Below are 23,119 nucleotides of genomic sequence, written 5' to 3' on the forward strand. Positions count from 1 at the left end.
CATTGAATAATGTTAGGTGTCACAGGACAAAAACAGATGCTTTATCTGATTTTGGTCTACTGTTTTCTATGTCCATCTTAAAAATAGCTAGTATTTTATTGAGTATTCACTAATTGTCTGGTACTTTACTAAATGCCTTGTACATATTAGCTATTTTTATACTCACAACTCCATAAGTAGTTAGGCATTATAATTTCCATTTAAAAAAAATGAAGTGTTAGAGGGTTAAATGACTTACCAGGCCACATAGGTACTAAGAGGAAGAGCCCAGGAAAGATTTGAACCCAGGAAGTTTAGCCCTAGAACCACTGAGCTCTCCTGTCTTTCCAAGTATTGGCATATACATGGATTAAATCCAAAACCAGAAAGATGCTTGTGTACCCACTTCCTGGGCCCAAAGAAGCAGATAATAATAAATTTCCCTTGTACACCCAGAGTAGGGTTTTTACTTCTTCATATGCCCTCTCTAAGGAGTATTGGGTGATAGAAAACCTCTGACCAACCAAGACACCAAACAGCCCCGTAACTGGAAAAAGTAAGCGCTGACTTGGCCAACAGAAGAATTAGTCCATGGAGGCAGGCTCATTAGGCATTCTGTAAGTCAGGGGACTCTGCAATTTCATTTACCCTTTATGGCTCTGTGATTTTTCGGAATCAAAGCAGCTTTAAGAGCTTTATTGGACTGTTGACGTTTTAAAGGAATTATTCTGGTCAAATACTACAAATTTAAGGGAGTGATTCTTTGTCCAAATAAAATTGAAGGGTCTTCTGTAGCCACCTCATCCCAGATCATATTTTAACATCCAAAAGAAGAGCAAGCACCAGAACTTGGTTAAATCACTCGTAAGACGGATATACTCAGTGTGCCTACACTTACCAGCCATTGAAAGGGACAGGAATCATCTCTTTGACATGTTAGAAGTTTTTTATATATCATTAATTTATCTGCTATTTCAGACATTGAGATTACTTGTGATTTGGGCAATCCACATTTCTTAGTTCAAAATAACCTGATGACCATACTCTTATTTTTAAAATGTTAGGTTTTAGAATCTCCTGTGGTTTTGTCTATTTGTTGTGAATGAGCAGTGACCATAAAAAAAAATGCTGAAAAAAAATTCAGACAAAATCATGTGGGCTGCCAGTGGTTTTAACTCCTAAACTTACCACAAAACAAATTACACCTGTGGGCTCATCTTTCTCTATGACTTTCATTTTACAAGATGACCTTTTTGCCCCTTATCCCTGTCTATTGATAGATCATCTAAGGCACTCAAACTGATAGCATATGCCAGGAAATCCTGCTAGTCATAGCTGTTCCCCAAAGTTATCAGCTAAATGGACTCAGAAACTTAAAAGCAAAGTGCTCTCTTCCCTCATATATTATCTATGTCTATGCATTTTTTTTTTATGCATAGCACTTAGCATGTGCTAAGCACTTTACATTATCTCAATTAACCCTCCCAACAATCCTGTGAGTTTTCTGTTGATATCACCAGTTTGTAAATAAGGAAACCAAAGGAGACAGAATTTAAATAGTTTCCCCCACTGTCATGAAGTTAAGAAACAGAGCTAGATTTGATTCTGAGCAGGCTGGCTCCACACTTGTACCTAAACTTTTGTACTTAATCCCTTCCAAAAAGTGTCCATTTGCAGAGTGCAGTTTTATTTTTTGTCCCTCCTTAGAGTAATATAGTATATAATAGAGGGTCAGTGAAAAAGAGGAAGACCCTCACTGAGATGAATTAACACAGTGTCTGCAACAATGGGCTCAAAGATAGCAGCGATTATGATGAAGGTGCAGGATTGGGCACTGTTTTGTTCTCTTGTACATAGGGTCACTATGAGTCAAAACTGACTCGATAGCACCTAAGAACAACAACAGTATAGTAATATAACATAGCAAGTCTGGTGGAAATAGTAAAGAATGTATCAAAAGCAAGTTTTACAGTGTGTTGTGCATTCCAGAAGATGCAGACATGAATTGGATAGTTAATGCTTTTGCTTGGTCATGTGTAGGTACCACCGTCTTCTAAACTGCCAACACATGGCGTTAGTTAGCCCTGTACATGTTAGATAAAAATAGATTAACATAATCAAATAACATTTGGGAAAAGTTCATATGGAGTGTAATTAGACCTTATTTAGTATTTATCGATTACATAGTTATTTTGATGGAACCAGCATAATCTGTTATTTTCCTAAAAATTAACTTCATTCCTTTAAAAATTTTCATTCCTAGTTAATATCCTATTTGCTGTTTTCTCATCTTTTCATTTTCTTCTCTTGAGCTGTGCTCAGAAAGAGGTAACCTGTTGGTCAGAATAATAAAACCACTTCTTCCTGTGCCAGATTTTCAGTTTTAGAGTTCTGATTTATCTCCAATATTAGAAAGCAATGGTGTTGTTTCAAAACCTAGAAATACTGTTTGCAGGACCCAGCATACAAAGCTTCTATACATGCAGTGCCTCACGGGATTCAGGAGCAAAGCGAAGGTGTTTCTTGAGATCTTGAGAGATGAAGTGGAGCAAACGTTTCATTGTGTGATAGCGGACCTCTGTGTCCTGAAATGTCTTCATTTAATGCTTACTCAGGAGTGGCCTCCTATGGTAAATGGAAAACTGAATTAAAAATAAATGCTTGACTGAAGTAACAGGCAATAAAACACTAATAGCTAATCATCAGCTATGCTCTTATTTTTCCTAAGTGTCATCTCTCCATGCTTTCAAAACACTGTGGGATGCTGATTGGATGAGCTACATTTTTTTAACAGTGCTAAATGGAGGACAAAAAAAAAAAAAAAAAAACAGAAAAATATACAACAAAACCCTTAAAAGAAAAAAAAGTAGAATGAGGGTCCTCCACAAAAGAGCAGAAATTGCAACATTTTAAAATTTCTCTTTTGTTCTTTCTCAGCCACCTCTGAAAACACATTTTTCTAATAAGTTACATCCCCTGCTGAATGTACTAATTCTCTTTAACACATTAGATGTTTTAAAGAAAAATAATTTAAATAACCATGAAAGAACTAGATGTAAAAATAAAATCTTTAGTGCCATCTGCTGGATACTTGCAATCAAGTAAAAATATACTCATTTTAAGCTAATAAGCGTATACATTTTAGATACAAACTGAAAAATATTTTGAACTGTAGAAACTTAGAAAAATTAACACCTCGGGTGAATTTATGAACAACTGAAATGTTTAGAGCAGTACCTCTCAAACTATGTAATTTAAGTTTTGTACAAACCACTATGGTCATTTAAAAAACTTAGGAATATTAATATGTCCACATCTTTAATTTCTAAAACTGTAGGTTTAAAAAATTTATTGTGTTAAATATATATAAGAAAATTTTCCATTTTTAAACATTTTTAAGTGTACAATTCAGTGACATCAGTTATATTCACCGTGTTCTACAGCCATCACTAGCGCTTTCTCATCATCCCAAACAGAAGCTCATTAAGCAATAACTCCGCATTTCCCATCACCCCGGCCCCTGGATGCCACTAGTTTACTTTTGTCTCTATACATTTGCCTAATTTTAGATATTTCATGTAAGTGGGATGATACAGTATTTCTCTTCTTGTGTCTGACTTATTTTACTCAGCCTACAGTCTTTACTGTGTTCCAGGCTCATCTGTGTTGTGGCATGTATCAGAACTTCATTTCCCTTTATAGCTGAATAATCCATTTTACCCATATATCACGTTCTGTTTATCCATTCATCTGTTGGTGGACACTTGGGTTGTTCCCATCTTTTGGCTATTGTGAATCATGCTGTGATGAACATTGGCATATGAAGCAGTAAGTTTTAAATAATGTGATGGATTTCAGGTTAAAGTATATAACATAAAATTGAAATTTTTCACTAGGTGATTTTTTAAAAATAGAAACACGCCTTTTAAAAACCTAAGAATTATGAATAACATATATAAACCACACTGTGGTCGCCTGATAAATTTGCACCAGAATCACCTGGATTGGCTACTAAAAAAGGCAGATTCCTGGAATTTATCCTAGACCTATCAAATCAGATGCACTGATGGTTAGTCTCAGAATCTGCATTTTAGCATGCCCCTTAATAATCCTGCTGCATAATAAGATTGAGAGCACCAACGAAACAACCCTCACAAAGCAGTAGCTTTCCAGTTCTTCAGCTATAATCCAAACAAATATTCCGACAGTAGGATAATGTAGCAGAAAGTTGGAAATAGAAGGTTATCCAGGCTATCACAAACCAGTTTTATGACCTTATCTAATAGCAGGAGCCTACATTTTCTCATTTATAAATGAGAAAAATTGTACTTGATGATGTTCATGGTCCCTTTTTTGCCTGTATTTTAAAAAAATATTTCCATTTAACACTGGGTTTTGGAGTCCTTCCTCTGAAAATGGAGATTAAATGATGCCCAAGTGACTAATCCCAGGCTCTGACAAAGAAGTGAGAGGCTTGATTTCAAGCTTGTACAACTACCCAATGTACAACTAGATTTCTTAAATTTTAGGAATTATTCACAAAGGCTGAAGTAGACAGCAGAGGTGAAATGTAAAACAGTCCAAACTCCCTTGAAGAGAGAGCAAACATGCTCATATACAGAACAGCGTATTACATCCCTACAGCTCAGTCGTAAGTGAAAAATTATCATGAGTAGATTTAGAATAACAAATTACTGGTAAGTAAAACTTTAAATAATACTTGGTCAGGGTTCAAGACTGAAAGGAAAATATACTGCTGCAAAAGTGATTTCAATAAATTGCTATCCGTACCTTTTGAAAAATACTATATGCCAAACATCTGTAAATAACTTGTATTAAAATATGAATGTATGTGTGATGTAATATGAAAACTTTGCAAAAATACAGTTGACATATTTTAACCAAGACTAATTGTTCTTCACACCAACAAAGAAAATTATTAATTTAGTCAACAGTAATAGAAAATTATGTCTTCTTTAATTTTCCAAATAGAGCCTGTAAGGTTGTTTTGTTAAATCAAGATGTATTTTACTTAATTTTGTGATCAAATCACATTAGGCTTCAAAAAGAAAAATATCTCTAATGTGGACAGATAATTCTCTTGTACAGAAGAAAAGGATTATTTTCTGATATTTATATAAAGCCTTAAATAAAGTAATAAAATAAGCAACACTCAGCATCTTCTTCTGTTTGTCTCTTTGTACTCCCAGGACCTCAAGTGGTGCCTGTTACACAGTTGGAGCTCAATAAATATTTGTTGAATTGATATTTAAAAGATCCTGTTGTACTCAAAACTAGCTAGAAAGTTTGAGGCCACTGTAGTGTAAAATGTGTGAGAAGAAGTTGTGAAAGATGATAGATAAGTGGGAACAGAGGAAGCATCCCCTTGGACCCCAGGATGAGGAGTTAGACTATCTCGGAGATCATATTTTAGCAGTGGATTTACATTATTGGTCCAGTTTATCGGGAAGATCAGTCAGGCATTATGAAATAGAACTAGAATGAAGCAACCCTTTGGCAGAAGCCTTGTTAGAAAGCTGATGAAATAATCCAAGCTAAGACTGAGGGTCTTGATCACAGGTTTCCGAGATGTGCTATGTATCTAATGACTACAGGAAGAAGTTTTCTTTTTTCAGATTGTATGTGTGCCTTTTATATGAATCTGAGATTTACCTTAAGTTGCTGTCCTGTCCTTTCAACTCAGCTCTGATACAGAGACCGGTATTTCCAAGCATCGTAAAAACAACAACAACAAAAAAAACCCTTTTTTTTTCTTTTTGTCACCACTGAAATGCAGTGAAATTTTACCCCTCCTAACGGAATCGACTTGACAGCACTGGGTTTGGTTTTTTTGGTTATCCTGTTGGTGAGAAGCCCTGGTGGTGTAGTGGTTAAGAGCTATAGCTGCTAACCAAAAGGACAGCAGTTTGAATCCACCAGGCACTCTTTGGAAACCCTATGGGGCAGTTCTACCCTGTCCTGTAAGGTTGCTATGAGTTGGAATCAACTCCATGGCAATTTTTTTTTTAAGCCCAGTGGCGCAGCAGTTAAAACACTCAGCTGCTAACCAAAAGATCTACAGTTCAAACCCACCAGCTGCTCTGTGGGAGAAAGATGTGGCAGTTTGCTTCCATAAAGATTTACAGCCTTGGAAACCCCATGGGGCAGTTCTGCTCTGTCTATAGGGTCACTATAAGTTGGAATCCACTTGATGGCAATGAGTTTGTTTTATTTTTGAGCATTTGCTGCTCTTCCCTGTCACTTGGTATATGTCGTCCTGCACTGCTAATTTATGTTTACAAAAACTTACTTCCTAAAACTGTACATTTCTGGAAGTTGAGAATTGTGCTTTATACTCGAGGTTGGTGTGAATTTAATTACAACAGTAGGGTGCAATGTCAAAATTTTTAAAAATGCAAGCCTACATCCTATCAGGCTAGCAAAACATTATATTTCAGTCATTATCAGGGGTCTTTCTGACATCCCCAGTCTTTTGGAGGCTTTTAATCAGTCCTACATTCTCAGAAAAACTCTTCTGTCTTTAATCTCCATGTTACTAACTTCCCGGGCCCTTGATGGTGCCCTCCTGAGTGTTCTATGTCAAGGTTGGGGAGGGATGCATGGGCCATGCTTACTATTTTCAGTGCCCAGGCCCTCCTGCCGTTATATACACATCTCCAAACCACCCTACACTTTGGGGTGTTCCATGCAAACTACCCTGGTTTCTGACCCTCTCTATCTTGAGGAAAGCCCTCGCTCTCCTTTAGAACTTGTCACTTGGGCTTTTGAAGCTTCAAAGCACCAGCTCCCACCCACATAGACTTCACAAAGGAAAGTCAGGAAGAAAGGTGGAATTACCTTCTTTGAGCTTCCAGCCACTTTAGGGATGGGGGAAGGAAAACACAAAATACAACTAAGCGAGGTACTGGGCTAATTACAAAGATTTCTCTGCTTTCCACATTTTGCTATGTGCTTTATTTATAGTACGTGATTGACAAATACTTATAAATTGATATGAATATCATTAATAATTGCTTGCTTAAAGTATTTTTTCATTTAGTTGATGATATTTAGTGTTTTAGAAATTTACAGGATGATCATTGGTTTTTTGGGCATTCATCTTTATTTCCTTCAAAATATGTACTATTAATCACCCAAGTGACTTATTTACAGCTGGAGTCTTGGAGTTTCATGATGAATTGGATGCACAGTTATTAAAATAAAGTAATAATTATTACATACGGAAACCCTGGTGGCGTAGTGGTTAAGTGCTACAGCTGCTAACCAAAAGGCAGTTCGAATCCGCCAGGCACTCCTTGGAAACTCTATGGGGCAGTTCTACTCTGTCCTATAGGGTTGCTGTGAATCGGAATCGACTGGACAGCACTGGGTTACTGGGAATAATTATTACATAGTAAAACAATAGGAAAAAAATCACATGCAGGGAGAAAACCTAGGTTTCAATATCAATGCTTTTCTTTTGACTTAAAAAAAAAAAAACATTGCCATCCAGTCCATTCCGACTCATAGCAATCCTATAGGACAGAGTAGGATTGTCCCATAGGGTTTCCAAGGAGTGGCTGCTGGATTCAAATTGTTGACCACTATGCCACTGGGGCTCCAGTGGCTTTGCATATTTTATAGCTTTCTCCATTTTCCATGTAGATAATTTAAGTCTGAGATTTGTGATTATTTATTTTGTCAAATTTGCTAATCGTAAGTATACACTGTTAATTCTAGAATTGAAGCATACAAATAAATTTGACAAAAAGATTTTACATTTACTGTCCCACATTTACTGTAATATGTAATAAAATATGTATTTCCGTTTATTATTCATGATGGAACCTTGTCACATATTTGGTATGGATGGATTAAAGCCTTAAAGCATTGGATACAAAAAATAAATATGCAGTTTTCGGTTTCACTACTAGTATCCTGATTCTGAAGGCATATTTTATTATGAGGACAGCATCCTGACAGTGTGAGATATCAGAGTAACGCAAAGGGAATATGAATTGAGGGAAGGGCATTAAGGTTGGTTTTAAGAGAGCAGTTTAGTAGAAGGTTACGGAATAGGTGGATTTAGAGGAAGTGGGAGTAATGGATATTCTTCCTTCAATCTTTCTTCCTCCCTCCCTCCCTCCCTCTTTCCATCTTTCCTACCTCCTTCCCTCCCTCCCTCCCAGCCTCCCTTCCTTCCTCACTCCCTGCCTACTTTTGCCTTTCTTCCTCTTATAATATCTTCTGGCAAAAAGAAGCAGCAGAGTATGAAATAAATTGTAGAGGTTGGTAGGGCCCTGGGTCGGACTTTATTTTTCAGTGCAGAATAAGGAAATAGTACATGTAGTAGGAGTCTGGGTGGTGCAAAGGGTTAACACACTCAGCTGCTAACCAAGAAGTTGGAGATTTGAGTTCACCCAGAGGCACCTCAAAAGAAAGCCCTGGCAATCTACTTCCGAAAAATCAGCCTTTGAAAATCCTATGGAACACAGTTCTACTCTGACACACATGGGGTCACCATGAGTTGTAAGCAACTCCACGGCAGTTGGTTACTGGTTATAAGTAGGTAGGCGGGCAGTGGTGATTCCAGTTAGAATTCTTGTCTTTCATGCAGGAGATGGAGGTTCGATTTCCAGCCAATGCTCTGTATGTGCAGCCACCACCCCTCTGTCATTGGAGGCTTGCATGTTGCTATGACGCTGAGTTAGTTTCAGCAGAGCTTCCAGACTAAGACTAACTAGGAAGAAAGGCCTGTGAACTACTTCTAAATATCAGCCAATGAAAACCCTGTGGATCACAACTGTCCAGTCTGCAACTGATCATGGGGATGGCACAGGGCTGGGCAGCATTTTGTTCAGTTGTGCATGGGATCCCCATTAGTCAGGGGCCAACTGGATGGCAGCTAACAACAACATAATAATGTAGGTAGAGGAAGAAGGCCGTGAAGAAAGAGATTTGAAGTTGTAAGAGAGTTTTGGGCTAAGAGTCTGATCTTTCTTCTCTCATCCTTCTCCCTTCTGGGATGTCTAAAAAAAAGAAACCAGTAGTATAAACATTTCCAATATTTTTGAGGTATGGAGTTTTGGGAAAGTTTCGTGTCTGCGTAAAAAATATGTATTTTCCTGTTGTTGAGTGCAGTAGTTTATATATATACATTTATATATATATATTTGTTGTTGTTAGATTCTGTTGAGTCGGTTCCAACTCATAGTGACCCTATGCACAACAGAACGAAACGCTGCCTGGTCCTGCGCCATTCTTATAATCTTTGTTATGCCTGAACTGATTGTTGCAGCCACTGTGTCAATCCACCTCATTGAGGGTCATCCCCTTTTCCGCTGACCGTGTAACTTTGCCAAGCATGATGTCCTTCTCCAGGGATTGATTCCTCCTGACAACATGTCCAAAGCATGTAAGACGCAGTCTCGCCATCCTTGCTTCTAAGGGGCATTCTGGTTGTACTTCTTCCAAGACAAACTTGTTCATTGTTTTGGCAGTCCATGGTATAGTCAATATTCTTTGCCAACACCACAATTCAAAGGTGTCAATTCTTCTTCCGTCTTCTGTATTCATTGTCCAGCTTTCACATGCATGTGATGTGATTGAAAATACCATGGCTTGGGTCAGGCGCACCTTAGTCTTCAAGATGACATCTTTGCTTTTCAACACTCTAAAGAGGTCCTTCATAGCAGACTTGCCCAATGCAGTCTGTCTTTTGATTTCTTGACTGCTGCTTCCATGGGTGTTGATTGTGGATCCAAGTAAAATGAAATCATTGACAACTTCAATCTTTTCTCTGTTTATCGTTATGTTGGTTACTGGCCCAGTCGTGAGGATTTTTGTTTTCTTTATGTTGGGGTGCAATCCATACTGAAGGCTGTGGTCTTTGATCTTCATTAGTAAGTGCTTCAAGTCCTCTTCACTTTCAGCAAGCAAGGTTGTGTCATCAGCATAACACAGGTTGTTAATGAGTCTTCTTCCAATCCTGATGCCCTGTTCTTCTTCATATAGTCCAGCTTCTTGGGTTATTTGCTCAGCATACAGATTGAATAGGTATGGTGAAAGAATACAACCCTGACGCACACCTTTCCTGACTTTAAACCAATCAGTATCCCCTTGTTCTGTCCGAACAACTGCCTCTTGGTCTATGTAAAGGTTCCTCATGAGCACAATTAAGTATTCTGGAATTCCCATTCTTTGCAATGTTATCCATAATTTGTTATGATCCACACAGTTGAATGCCTTTGCATAGTCAATAAAACACAGGTAAACATCCTTCTGGTAGTCTCTGTTTTCAGCCAAGATCCATCAGACATCAGCAATGATATCCCTGGTTCCATGTCCTCTTCTGAATCTGGCCTGAACTTCTGGCAGTTCACTATTGATATACTGCCGCAGCTGCTTTTGGATAATCTTCAGCAAAATTTTGCTTGTGTGTGATATTAATGATATTGTTCCATAACTTCTGCATTCGGTTGGATCGCCTTTCCTGCGAATAGGCATAAATATGATTTCCTTCCAGTCAGCTGGCCAGGAAGCTGTCTTCCATATTTCTCGGCATAGACGAGTGAGCACCTCCAGCGCTGCATCATTTGTTGAAACATCTCAGTTGATACGCTGTCAATTCCTGGAGCCTTGTTTTTCGCCACTGCCTTCAGAGCAGCTTGGACTTCTTCCTTCAGTACCATCGGTTCCCGATCGTATGTTACCTCTTGAAACAGGTGTATGTTTCAATGAGGCATTTTTTTTTACTCTGTGCTATAGGGCCAATATAGGGTTGCTATGAGTCAGAATTGACTTGACGGCAGTGGGTTTGGTTTTTGTGGTTTTTGTTGTTGTTCATTAGCTTAAACTTGTTAATTGTGTTGTTCAAATCTTCACTACCATGACTTACTTTTGATCAATTTGGTCTGTCAATTACAGAAAGAAGAGTTTAAAAATATTCCACTATGAAGATGAATTTCTCTATTTAGCTTAGTAGTTTATAAATTTTTGCATTATTTGTTATTATAGGCAGTCAAGTTTCGAACTGTCATATATTCCTGATGAAATTAATATTTTTAATAGTAGATTACCCTCTTTAACCTAAAAGAGTAATGTTTTTTGCCTTAAACACTATACCTGCTTTTTGTTATCACTGCTGTTGTTGTCTTTCCTTGGAATATCCTTTTTCCATCCTTTTATTTCAAACTTTGAGTGCCTTCATGTTTTGCGTATATCTCTTCTAAACCTCATTAGTGGACTTTTTAAATCTAGCGTGATTGTCTTTTATTGTGATTACTGATGTGTTGGATCGTTTCCACCATCCCATGCTCATAGTTTCTAATTGCCCTGCTTTATCCATGTTTATTTATTTCTCTTTTTCAATTCTTTTTTTTTTTTTCATTGTAGCAAATATATATACAGGTAGTCCCCGACTTATGATATATTTAATTTATGATGAATTGCACTTGCAACCGTCCCATTTTTTTTAGTACATCTTATCATTAATAATATGTACTACATACAGTGTTTCAGCATGTAATTTGCTGTTATCATTCTCAGATATTCACTCTCAGATGTTCAATTTTATGATTTACTGTTCAAAACACTGCCATATAGATTTAGTTTTCTAAACTAAGTTGGAGGCTTCAGTTGCTTGGAAAACATGGGCCCAAATGCCGATGGCTTTCCTAAAGCTGACAAGCAGATTCAGGAAGCAGCGAGATGTTACCATAAAATATATAAAGATAAAAAGAAAAGGACCATACAGACAGCTCTCACTAATTTTTTGACTAGGGATGCCATTCCCAGGGATGATCCATGTGATCCAGAACCTTCCACAAGTGGAGCTATAACCACAACTGACACAATATCAATGTTGTCCAACTCCTCTTTATCATTGAAGTAAATTTTATGACTTGTATATTTTTTGTGTATGTATATATGTATTAAAATATATCTGTGAGTTTATATGTAATGTGTCTGTTTAGTTATCTAGTGCTAATAAACATTTGCCTCTATACACCTGCCTATTCTAGATATTTCATATGTATGGGATCATACAATATTTGTCCTTTTGTGACTGACTTATTTCACTTAGCATAATTTTTCCGAGGTTCATCCATGTTGTAGCATACATCAGGACTTCATTGCTCTTTGTGACTGAATAACATTCCACTGTATGGATGTAAAACATTTTGTTTGTATCTGTTCACCTGTTGATGGACACTTGTGTTATTTCTGCCTTTGGCTATTGGGAATAATGCTCAAGGAACATAAGTGTACAAGTGTCTGCATTCCTGCTTTCAGTTCTTTTGGATATACACCTAGAAGTGAAATTTCTGGATTACATGGTGATTCTATGTTTAACTTTTTGAGAAACTACCAGACTGTTTCCACAGCAGCTGTACCATTTTTCAACTCCACCAGGAATGGATGACAGTTCCAAGATATTATATGATACATTTTAATTCTTTTTGGTTGCTACCTGACTAAAATGTTTATTTTCAGTCACTTTTACAAGAGTTAAAACTGAAATACTTGGCAACAGAACCTCAGCAGATTTCCCAAGGGCAGCTGGCTACTTCAGAACTATGTAACCTCTCTGAATCGCTGCTTTTATTTCATCTTTGACCTTTTGAGGATTTTACATGCATTAAAAGTTATTCTTTTAAATATTTTATCCACTTTCCGTGCTTTGTGGCAGTAGGATTTTTCAGGATATTTAGCCCCTGTATAAACTTGTTTAAAATTTAGTTTTTGTGTTTTGTCAGTATGGACTAGAAAATATATATATTTATATATGGGACTTTTCCACTCAGCAGCTACATAGTGGCTACTACTAAGGAGGTATGTGTTTTGACTATTTTCGCTTGAGCTGTGGATTTCTAATACTAATTACCCTGTACAAAAATAAGGCTATATGGTGAAGAAGATACTAAGTGGCCTATGGGTGACCAAGTGAAGTGCTATGAGATTGTAGTAAAGAGTCACCTTAATAGTCAATGTTTTGCACATATATGTTGTACAAATGTTTCCTGAAATAGATGCCATTTTGATTGAGGCCTGTAGGATAGGTAAAAATTTTCTAAGTTTGAATTAAAAAAAAAGAAAACAAGTTTTGGTTTTCACACCGTTTTATCTTAGCATAAAGCATTTACTAAGTCAGGAGTTGGCAAACTGGTCCATGAGCCAAATCCAGCTATTTCGTAAATAAAGCTTTATTGGAGCACAGCCATGCTCATTCATTTCTATATTGCCTCTGGCTGCTTTCAACCTACAAGGGCAGAGTTGAATAGTTGCAAAAGTCTAAAATATTTACATTCTGGCCCTTTATCTAAAAGGTTTGTCAATGCCCATATTAAATCATGTTCTTCGTTACAGAATAAGATCACAAGGAAACTAGTTTTCTAGCCTAGCTGTCTCCTTCTCACATTTTAAATAGATTTAATTTAGTAATTCCCATAATAAAGATGTATTCATGCGCTCTCTCTTAGAGTTGATTTGTTTCTTTGATTGGAGATATTTCTTCCATCCCTTTAAAAAATCATTTCCTTTAATACAAGTTATAAGATTTCCAATGTTATTTTGTGAGTAACTTTTATAATAACTGATATCTGTAGTTACTTTCTACCAACCTAGTATTTAACTGTAAGAAAATTAATGTACCAAATAACTCTTTAATAAATTCACCAGATATTCTTGCATTAATGAAATAAAATATCACATACACCCTTCTACGAAATGAAATTAACCAGTCTTTAAATTGGGAAGGGCTTGAAACCCTAAACTACTTTATGTGCTAGTACACGTGTGCTTGCTTTAATTGTGGAAATGAAATGTACAAAGTGTCAATTGGCAAAGCAGGAGATTTTAGAATTTTAAAAGTAATCATTAAAGTTCTGCTCGAGAGCTGTTGATGTTAAAAGGGAAATAGAATGAAATCCCCCAACCTCAAACACCACAGTGCTTGGACCTAACTTATTTGATTTTGTTTCCAGGGAATACTAGTTCCCCAGTTAATTTAGATGGAGAGCATCAAGCAAACTCTTTGAATTAATGATAGCGTGTGTTTACCCTGTACCCTAGGGAATACTCAAATCTAGCAAACCAGCTAAGATACACAGATAACTTTAAGCCATTTCCCAGGAGTTTCTCTTGGCAAAATAGCCAATGACTACCGGCTAGGCATAGGATAATTCTCTTAGTTCTCATTTACAAAAACAAGACATCCTTTCACTGGAGGATTCACTGGATGGCATAGTGTTCTATACAGAACAGCAGACAGCTTCTGTCTGTCACTATTCAAGACAGGGATTTGAACGGAGGTTGGGAGGGGACTCGAACCATATTAAATGTTCACATTCTTATGGGACATTAATGATTTGGTTGCCCCATCACTCAATAAAGAGTGGTAGCAAACTTTAAATATATAGCCTGATAGACCAAAGAAAAATTGGGATGTATAGAAATCTTAATATTTTCAATATGTGGTTTAGAACATTTAATGTGACATGGAAGGGCTACTGAGCTCAAACATAATGCATAAGCTAACTTTCTGTGTACTGTATAATCAGATACTGGATGCCAAATATATAAGCAGTTTCCAGGAATGGATGCTAAGGGAAATGTATTGTGGAAGGAAATTTGCCTAACAATATAGTTAAAACAATCTTTTTCAAAACATGTATCACGCTCAAATAACGGCTCATAAAATTAATATATGGCGACAAACTTTTCTGAATTGTATTCAGCATTAAAGTTAAAATAGGATAGACTAGTAAATATCAGAGTACATCATCTAATTAGGCTATATATTTTGTGTAACCTTTGTTTCAGTTATATACACAGGAGTCCTGTTGCAAAGTGTTGAGTTCTATCTAGCAAAGTATTTTCAAAGCCACCTGCCTAAAAGAACCAGAAGATGGTGTGGATACCTGAATTCCACTGCTTAGAACAAACAGTGATAATGTAGTGTCTACTTATATACGTCTGGTACTAGTAAGCAAAGCTGAGACTAATGGAAACGTCCTAGTACATTTCTTACCTTTGGAGGTAAGATTAGTGGGGAAAATAGCTTTGTCAGTTTGCTTTCCTTCAAATAACTACACTGACATTCTGTTAGGAAAAATAGTTGTTGGTTTTTTGTGTTTTTGTCTTCCATCATTTACTTAGTTTGCTGTGATGTTCTCTTTTGCCCAGGAGATTGCATCAACAGTTTGAAAGCTATAAGGAACAAGTGAGAAAAATAGGGGAAGAAGCGCGGCGTTACCAGGGCGAGCACAAAGACGATGCGCCGACTTGTGGAATCTGCCATAAAACAAAGTTTGCTGATGGGTGTGGCCACCTCTGCTCCTACTGTCGCACGAAGTTCTGCGCTCGCTGCGGAGGCCGAGTATCTCTGCGATCAAACAACGTGAGTGTTTCTGGAATAACCTAAGAGGCGCCGTGAATGCAAGTAAAATCATTACGCCTCCCAAACGTGGAAAGTCACGCATGTTAGCCAGAAGACACATACATAAATATACAAATTAATATGCTCTTCCTCCGTTTTGTCCTTTTTGTTTTTCATAAGGCTCTGATGGTGGCATAGTGATGAAAATAATTCATAAATGTATATTTTCATTAAATGATTCCCTTTCAGAACCAACAGTAGATTACCTGTGGGAATAAATTCACTTCATTGCCTGAAGAATGTAGCAAATGTGAATTTAGAATCATGAATTATAACACTTTTGAAAATTGCCATGACCAATTCTTGCAAAAAAAAAAAAAAAGAACTTTTAGTTTTTGCAACATTAGTTTCAGATTGAATGAAAGTAAAATGCAGAGTAAACTGTGTGGTGTTAGATTTAATTCCGGATAATATATAAAGCAACAATTAGCCTTTTTGATGACTAGTTTCATATTTGATATTATGTTAAAGAACTATAGTGGTAAGCTTATTTCATGGCAATTATTTGAATATTTAAAGAGTACGTCAAAATACACACATACTGGGATTTCTTTCTTTTTTCTTTTTTTGCACTTCTCATTTTCTTGTCTATGAGGTGTACTCTCACCTGAAAAATTATCGCTATTATGCCAGTGCTTTAAATCTATGGCAATTTTTGAGGCATTAAGATTTACTGTAGTAGGATCCAACATTATTATTCATGAAATATTAGACTAATTTTAATAAATATTTAGTTTAGAATACATTTTAGTGTTGTACTCTGGTCTACAATGCAGTATGGAAGTTAAGATTATCATACACCAGAAGAATTCCCAATGTTTCTTTAAAGAATTTCTCATATTATCTAATCATGTATAAAACATAAATTCATATTTTAAAATTATGTGAAAGCTTTAAGCACTCTGGAGATCTTCCTAATTGGGAAAATCACAGTTAAAATTAAAACAGGCCTTCCAACTAACATTGTATTTTTCTGTGATTTATTTGAGTTCTAAGTAGGGTACTCTAAACTCTTGTCCAATGGAATTAAAATGCAGAGTATAGTAGATATGTCTTACATTTGAAGGTAAGATACTGTTAACTCTGTGGCCTTGGGAAGATAGTTAACTTCTCTGAACAACAGTTTATCTGTGAAATTGGATAGTACCAATTACTTCAGATGGTTGTTTTGATAATTACCTAAAAATAATTAAAATCTAGGTCTTTATGATAGGCATAAGTCATATGTTTTCTTTCTTCCTCCTTGTTGTTGTTGTTATTGTGTGTCATCTAGTCAATTCCAACCCATAGCAACCCTATGGGACAGAGTAGAATGGCTTCATGGGGTTTCCTAGGCTTGTAATCTTTGTGGAGCAGATCAGCAGGTCTTTTCTTCCTCGGACCTGCTGGGTGGGTCCAAACCACTGACCTTTCCATTAGCAGCCGAGCACTTAATCGTTGCACATCAGGGCTCCTTTTTTCCTCCTGAACATTATTTATTATAATTAATTCTTGTATGCCACCTTAAAGCCTTTCTAGAACAAGCTTGGATATCAAAATAGTGTCTGGCACAAGGAAAGTACACAAGACCTATTTGTTTAGGTTTTCTAATTCTTATTTAGTATTCTTAAATGTTCTGTGTTGGAATGAATTTTACGGGTGAGACCTAGGGATGATATTCAAAATATTTAACAACCCATGTGGTAAGGACGTTGGCCAATCTGAAAAGGTGCTGGCAGTTAACAGTGGGTTGCAAATCAGTTGAGTGTGACTTCTGGCTGGGTGCCCATAGTTGTTGGATGTAATTAAGTTTCCATTTAAGTTTGAAGCAAGCCAATAGTAATACAGTTAACTATTGATTTACTAAAATTATTAGGGTCAAACTCAGGTTTTAAAAAAGAGAGACTGTTTAAAAGAAATGGAGCTAGAGGTGCTTAACCTTGGAGAGGACTCCCAGGCCTAATATAGTTCATCTATCTCTATGAAGCCCATCTGATTTTGGAAAAAAATATTTAAAAGAACAAATGAAAAAGCACAGCTTAAAATACTTCATCTTGGGATTAAGACAAAAAATTTTATAAAGTTAATTTTCCCTATGCCATTATAAATGTTTAAATGTATATTACAAATAAGTATTACCTATGGAATAATTTATGGCTAAAAGTTGACATATTTCTGTTCCCATTTTTATTTATTAGAAACATTTCCCATTCTTAAATTTTCCCAATCCCTCTGCCTTCAATTACAACTTATAGTGACCCTATAGGACAGAGTAGACTTGCCCTATACGGTTTCCAAGGCTGTAAATTTTAGCAAAGTAGACTGCCACATCTTTCTCCCCCAGAGCAGCTGGTGGATTTGAACTGCCAACCTTTTGATTAGTGGCTGAGCACTTAACCACTGCACCACCAGGACTCCTCAGATTTTTCCAAATTGTGTCTGTAAAATTTTAACAGCAATTTTATAAAATTATTTATAAAATTTTATGTTTCTATGAAATTTTTATTTTCAATAATAGGTAGACTACATGTGATACTGAATTAACCTTTCTTTCTGAATAACCTTTTAAATGTAGAGTTAATAACTTCCAAAAATTTAGGAAACTATCATGACCAACTCTTATATCTAGCATTTAAACCCGTTGCCATCGAGTTGATTCCGACTCATAGTGACCCTAAAGGACAGAAAAGAACTGCCCCCATAGGGTTTCCAAGGAGCACCTGGTGGATTCGAGCTGCCAACCCTTTGCTTAGCAGCCATAGCTCTTAACCGCTACACCACCAGGGTTTCCATATAACATATGGCTGGAACCATATATGTGTATTTTCAATGTAGGATTGAACAATGGCTAATTTTTTGGAAGAGTAAACAATTATTTTTCAAAATATCTGTTTTAACACTTTGAAAAAACAATTGTTTTCTCTAAATGTATTTATTAATATATGCCTTATTTTTGTTTTTCTCTTCCTTCTTTCTTTACTCTGCTTCCTTGGATGCTTTCCCAAAGGAGGACAAAGTGGTTAGAATCCATGCTTTCTTTTTTATCATTTGTTATAGTGTTGTGAACTGTATTAAATGAATTTTTTAAGTAATTTTATTAAGTGTTTCACGTTAATCATTTCTTAGTTACCATATTTCACAATGAAATTATATACTAGGAAGAACTCATTCCCAATTCTTATGAAAAAAATTAAGATGAACATCTAGGAGCATTACAGAGTTTTTATTTATAGGTAAGTCTGGGTAGTTTGAGTGCATAAGGACAGCGATCTTATAATTTACATTGTTATGAGCTCATTTGTCCTCTTAGCGCCCTGAGTTTTGATAATTATCCCATCTGCCTTCAGAAACAATAAACTCTAATGGGTTCTACCTTTCTCAGCACTCAGTAGATACATAGGCAGTCAATTTGAAATTTTGTTGCAGAAGTAATGGAATGTACTGACAGTGGAGAGACTGACTGAAATTAAAATCAAGACTGACTCAAATTAAAATCAAGAGCTCAAAATAGAATTATTTTTCTATAAAACACAAGTAGCAGAGTTGTCATATTGAACCACAGTTTGCCCTTTCGTATGCCCTCATACATAGAAATCAGTCCATAGTGGATTGCAAGCTTATTTCTTATAAGCTAATGAAACCACAGAGGCTGTTGGTACTCAGAAAGAAAAATAGAATCCAAGTGGAACCTTCAGTCAGCCCATACCTTTGTTTGGTATAATCACAATTTTCCCAAAGCTTGTTAATCTCACAATCTGAAACTGAGGCAATGAGTGCTTCAGGGTGCAATGTATCAACTCAGCTGCCTTTGCTCAATTGTTTTAAAGTTTAAATGATATATTGCAGTGAATAAGTAGCAAGCATGACATTAAATTGAAAGTTAATCTGTACTATTAAACTTTTTATTAAACTTGATGCTAGTGTGTGTTCATCAATTTCGCTATGAAAAAGAAAATATCAGGTTGAAAAATTGTATAGAACAGTCTGTTTTCATGAAATGTGTTGCCTGTACAACTGGTGGTATGTGATTTTAATGAAAAGTGTATTGTATTAGGAAAAATGTAACTGCAGTATCACATCGGTAGTTTCGCGAATATTATTACTTTGGATGGGTCTACGTTTAAAATATGAATAATTTTAAATTTCTTTAATGAATAAAAGTTTAAGTCAATGACAACGCTGGTGTTATGCAGACTTGGTGGTAAGGCTTCACCTAGTCCTGTGTGAATGGCCAGACTCATTGTCCTTTTGACGACTCTTCCCAGGGTGGCAAGTTTTTCCAGATTCTTATGATGAGAATTCAGGTGATTTTGTGATTCTCAGGTTAAAAATAGAGTGGGAAGGTCTGTAAAATACAATCACTTTTAATTCATTTCTGAATATAGATTGAACTTAGACTTTGAATAGAATACATATATCTAGAACTTTATTTTTAAGTACTTAGTCATAATTTCTTTAAAATCTCTTTAGCCTATCAAGGTTTGAATGAATTACCTTTCTAGGGCAAGGAAACTGGAGCCAGATATTGTCTTAGTCATGCTAAATAGCATAACTGAACATTAAACAGTATCTGATTGCCATTTTTTCCCCCTGTCTTTCTATGCCCTTTTATTTTCAACAGAGAAATTATAATTTACTGGTGTGTGTGTGGGCACGTGTATGCATGTATGTGTTAGCGCAAATAGAAAGTGAAGAGGCGTGAGGGCAAATAATACTTTTCTAAGAGTGATTTCCATCTTTATCAATATAATAACGAATTCTACTCAGTCTGTTAAATTGGTGAATAAATGTGACTAAAAAATGCTCCATGTGATACAAAGACGTAAGGATAGTTAATGTATAAATATTTTGTTTACTAGGTTTAACAAAAAAATATTAATGATCATAATTTTGCAGCCTGGTGATACTTTATTTTAAAAGTTCATTCTTAGTCTAAATCATGTAATGATAATTTGGAAGAGTGTATACTTGGTTAATAAGAAAATGCCATCAAAAAGAATTACTTAGCAATGGATATATATAATAGTTTACTACAGGAGATTATTTTATACAGATGCATACTTTCAGAAGTAGGATGATATTTTACTTTACTGAAAACCCTCTTCAATGTCTAAATAAATGAGGATACTACAAAATCCCCCTACCTAAATAGCCCATTGCCATCGAGTCGATTCTGACTCATACCGACCCTACAGGACAGAGTAGAACTAACTGTCCCATTTTCCAAGGAGCACCTGGTGGATTCAGAATCCCCCTAGCCTGTTTAAATTACTCTTATCATTGTGTTTTTTTCTCTATGTGGTAGCAGATGGTTGAACTTAGACAACTCCCTTGAAAAACGTTGACTCTTTATTAGTAGTAAATCACTTTAATTCTCCAAATTCAATTCCTTTGAAATTTCCCATAAATTTTCTTTCTTTCTTTCTTTTTTTTTGTTTGGATTATTGGTTTGTGAATATAGCAGCTAAAAATGTACTTGCTACATTTCTAGTTTTTTCTTGTTTTCACAAAGAAGAGTCAGGTTTCATAAATTAAGAATATTTTATAATAAATATCTATTACTCTGAAAACCAGAACCCTACCATTTACTTATTTTTTCAAAATGCAAAAGCTGCACATATCTGTCTTTTAAACATTAAAAAAAAAAAAAAAAATCGCCGTTGATCTGATTCCCAGTCATAGTGACCTTATAGGACAGAGTAGAACTGCCCCACAGGGTTTCCAAGGAGCAGCTGCTGGATTCGAACTGCTGGCCTTTTGGCTAGCAGCTGTAGCTCTTAACCACTGCACCACCAGGGCTCGTTTTAAACATTATGGATTAAAAAAATACTTTTTGTGTCAAGGCAATAATTGATGAGGAGCTATGTTTAGAGGGTCATAAATTTTTTAACTGGCTTCTCATAACTTTTCCTTGGTGTTTACTTTTAGAAGTCATGGGATATGATATGTTGATGAAACAAATGTTTTTGTAAAAACCGTTTATGGAAGGTGAGGTGACCCCTGAATTTGAAACTGGCTATATCATAAGACACTATCTGTGGAGTGATCCCTTGACAGAATCTTAAGAGCGTGAAGAGCGTCTCCCTCACAAACTCTGCTCTTAAGTCTTAAAGTGAAGATTTTGCTTTTTCTCTCACTAGGGTTAGATGAAGGCAGGCAGTTAGTAAAATCATAACAGTTTTAAAAAATAATTTATATGATTGCATTAAATATTTATTCTTCTTATGAAAAAGCTTCTCAGAGTTATCTATATTTAGTCCATGGCATGATGATGAATTGTATAATTGTGATTTACAACCTTCGTCTTTTGAAAAAGTGACTGTGTGTGCTTGCCTGGACCCGCTTTCACGTCCTCCTTTTTCTCTAGATGCTTTGATGGATTCTCTCTGGCAGAATGTCTTTTCAGAAATTCTTCCCAGAAAAATAATGTAGGCCTAAATAGAAAAGTTTACAAATATAGATAAATATGTCAGTAAGGAAATGATAGAGTATATCAAGAGAAGAACTTCCATTTGGCAGTTTGGTTGATTAGATTTTTCAAGGTGTCTTTTCTCATTTTGCTGTGCCAATCTGTCTTGAATGGAACAAAAGGAGCAATAAGTTTACTAAAAGCATATACTTTTAGTAATAGAGTATACATATAATGTATATACACATACACAATGGAACAGTAACAGATATATATATATTTATACACACGTTTATATGTATATGCATTTTAAAAAACCTGTTTCTGGCAACAGAACAATAACATACACACAAAAACAAACACAAACCTATTGCTGTTGAGTCAGCTCCGGCTCAGGGCAACACCATGTATAACACAGTAGACCTGCTCCATGGGATCTTCTTGGCTGTAATCTTTACAGAAGCAGATCTCCAGGCTTTTCTTTGTTGGTGCCACTGAGTGGGTTTGAACATCCAACCTTTATGTTAGTAGCCCACTGCAAACCATTTGCACCATGTGATAATAATTTTTCATCGTATTATGAGCATTCAATATAAGAATAATATACCAAAGATTTAGCATAATATATGGCATATAATAAGCATTCAATAATTACATATTATACCTATATATCACTGTATTAACATTAAAATATGTAATATTAATATAAATGAAATTATTTTTAGTATATAATTTATTATATAAACTATTGAAAGAACTTATATATATGTGTGTATGTGTGTGTGTTTGTATATACATATGTATATACACGCACTGCCGTTGAGTCGGTTCTTATTCATAGATAGGGTTTTCAAGGCTGTAAATCTCTAGAGAAGCAGACTGATACATCTTTCTCCAGCAGAGCTGCTGGTGGGTTCAAACTGCTGACCTTTTGGTTATCAGTAGAGTAGTTTAAACCACTGAGCCACGAAGGCTCGCTCTCTCTATCTTCATATATACATATATATATATATGAAGTAATTCTTTTTATTAAACATGGATTCCTGAATATACAATACAACCAGAGTCCTCCTTTTTTAATGATAGAAATTATCCTAAAAAGTCTTGTGTGTAAATTTTAAAAACAAATGTATTATAAGCATTTGATAAATTATAACTCTTAATATCTAATAATTAAAATACATAAACTTTGTTTTAAGAACTAAAATGTGTATATTTGTCATACAGTGCTTGAAACAGAAACCTATGTCCTTGATAATATAATCATTACAGTGCATACCCATGGTTCTCTCTTTTAAATTATTAAAATTACT

The 23,119-nt window shown here is 35.7% G+C and overlaps 1 protein-coding gene across 3 annotated transcripts in view; it reads left to right on the forward strand.

Annotated features, from left to right (window-relative positions):
* The window catches only part of RIMS1 (regulating synaptic membrane exocytosis 1), a 475,999-nt gene that overhangs the window by 201,657 nt on the left and 251,223 nt on the right, over positions 1 to 23,119 (forward strand). The window contains exons 3-4 of one of the 3 annotated variants that reach the window (XM_003404398.3): positions 15,166 to 15,379; positions 18,405 to 18,416. In XM_003404398.3, the coding sequence (XP_003404446.2) occupies positions 15,166 to 15,379; positions 18,405 to 18,416 (226 nt within the window). Of the gene's footprint in view, positions 1 to 15,165; positions 15,380 to 18,404; positions 18,477 to 23,119 lie in introns of those variants that run through there. The other 2 variants (XM_064287937.1, XM_064287943.1) reach the window with 2 other exon arrangements.

The sequence above is a fragment of the Loxodonta africana genome, chromosome 1 (assembly GCF_030014295.1).
Source record: "Loxodonta africana isolate mLoxAfr1 chromosome 1, mLoxAfr1.hap2, whole genome shotgun sequence".
In the NCBI taxonomy this organism is placed as follows: domain Eukaryota; kingdom Metazoa; phylum Chordata; class Mammalia; order Proboscidea; family Elephantidae; genus Loxodonta; species Loxodonta africana.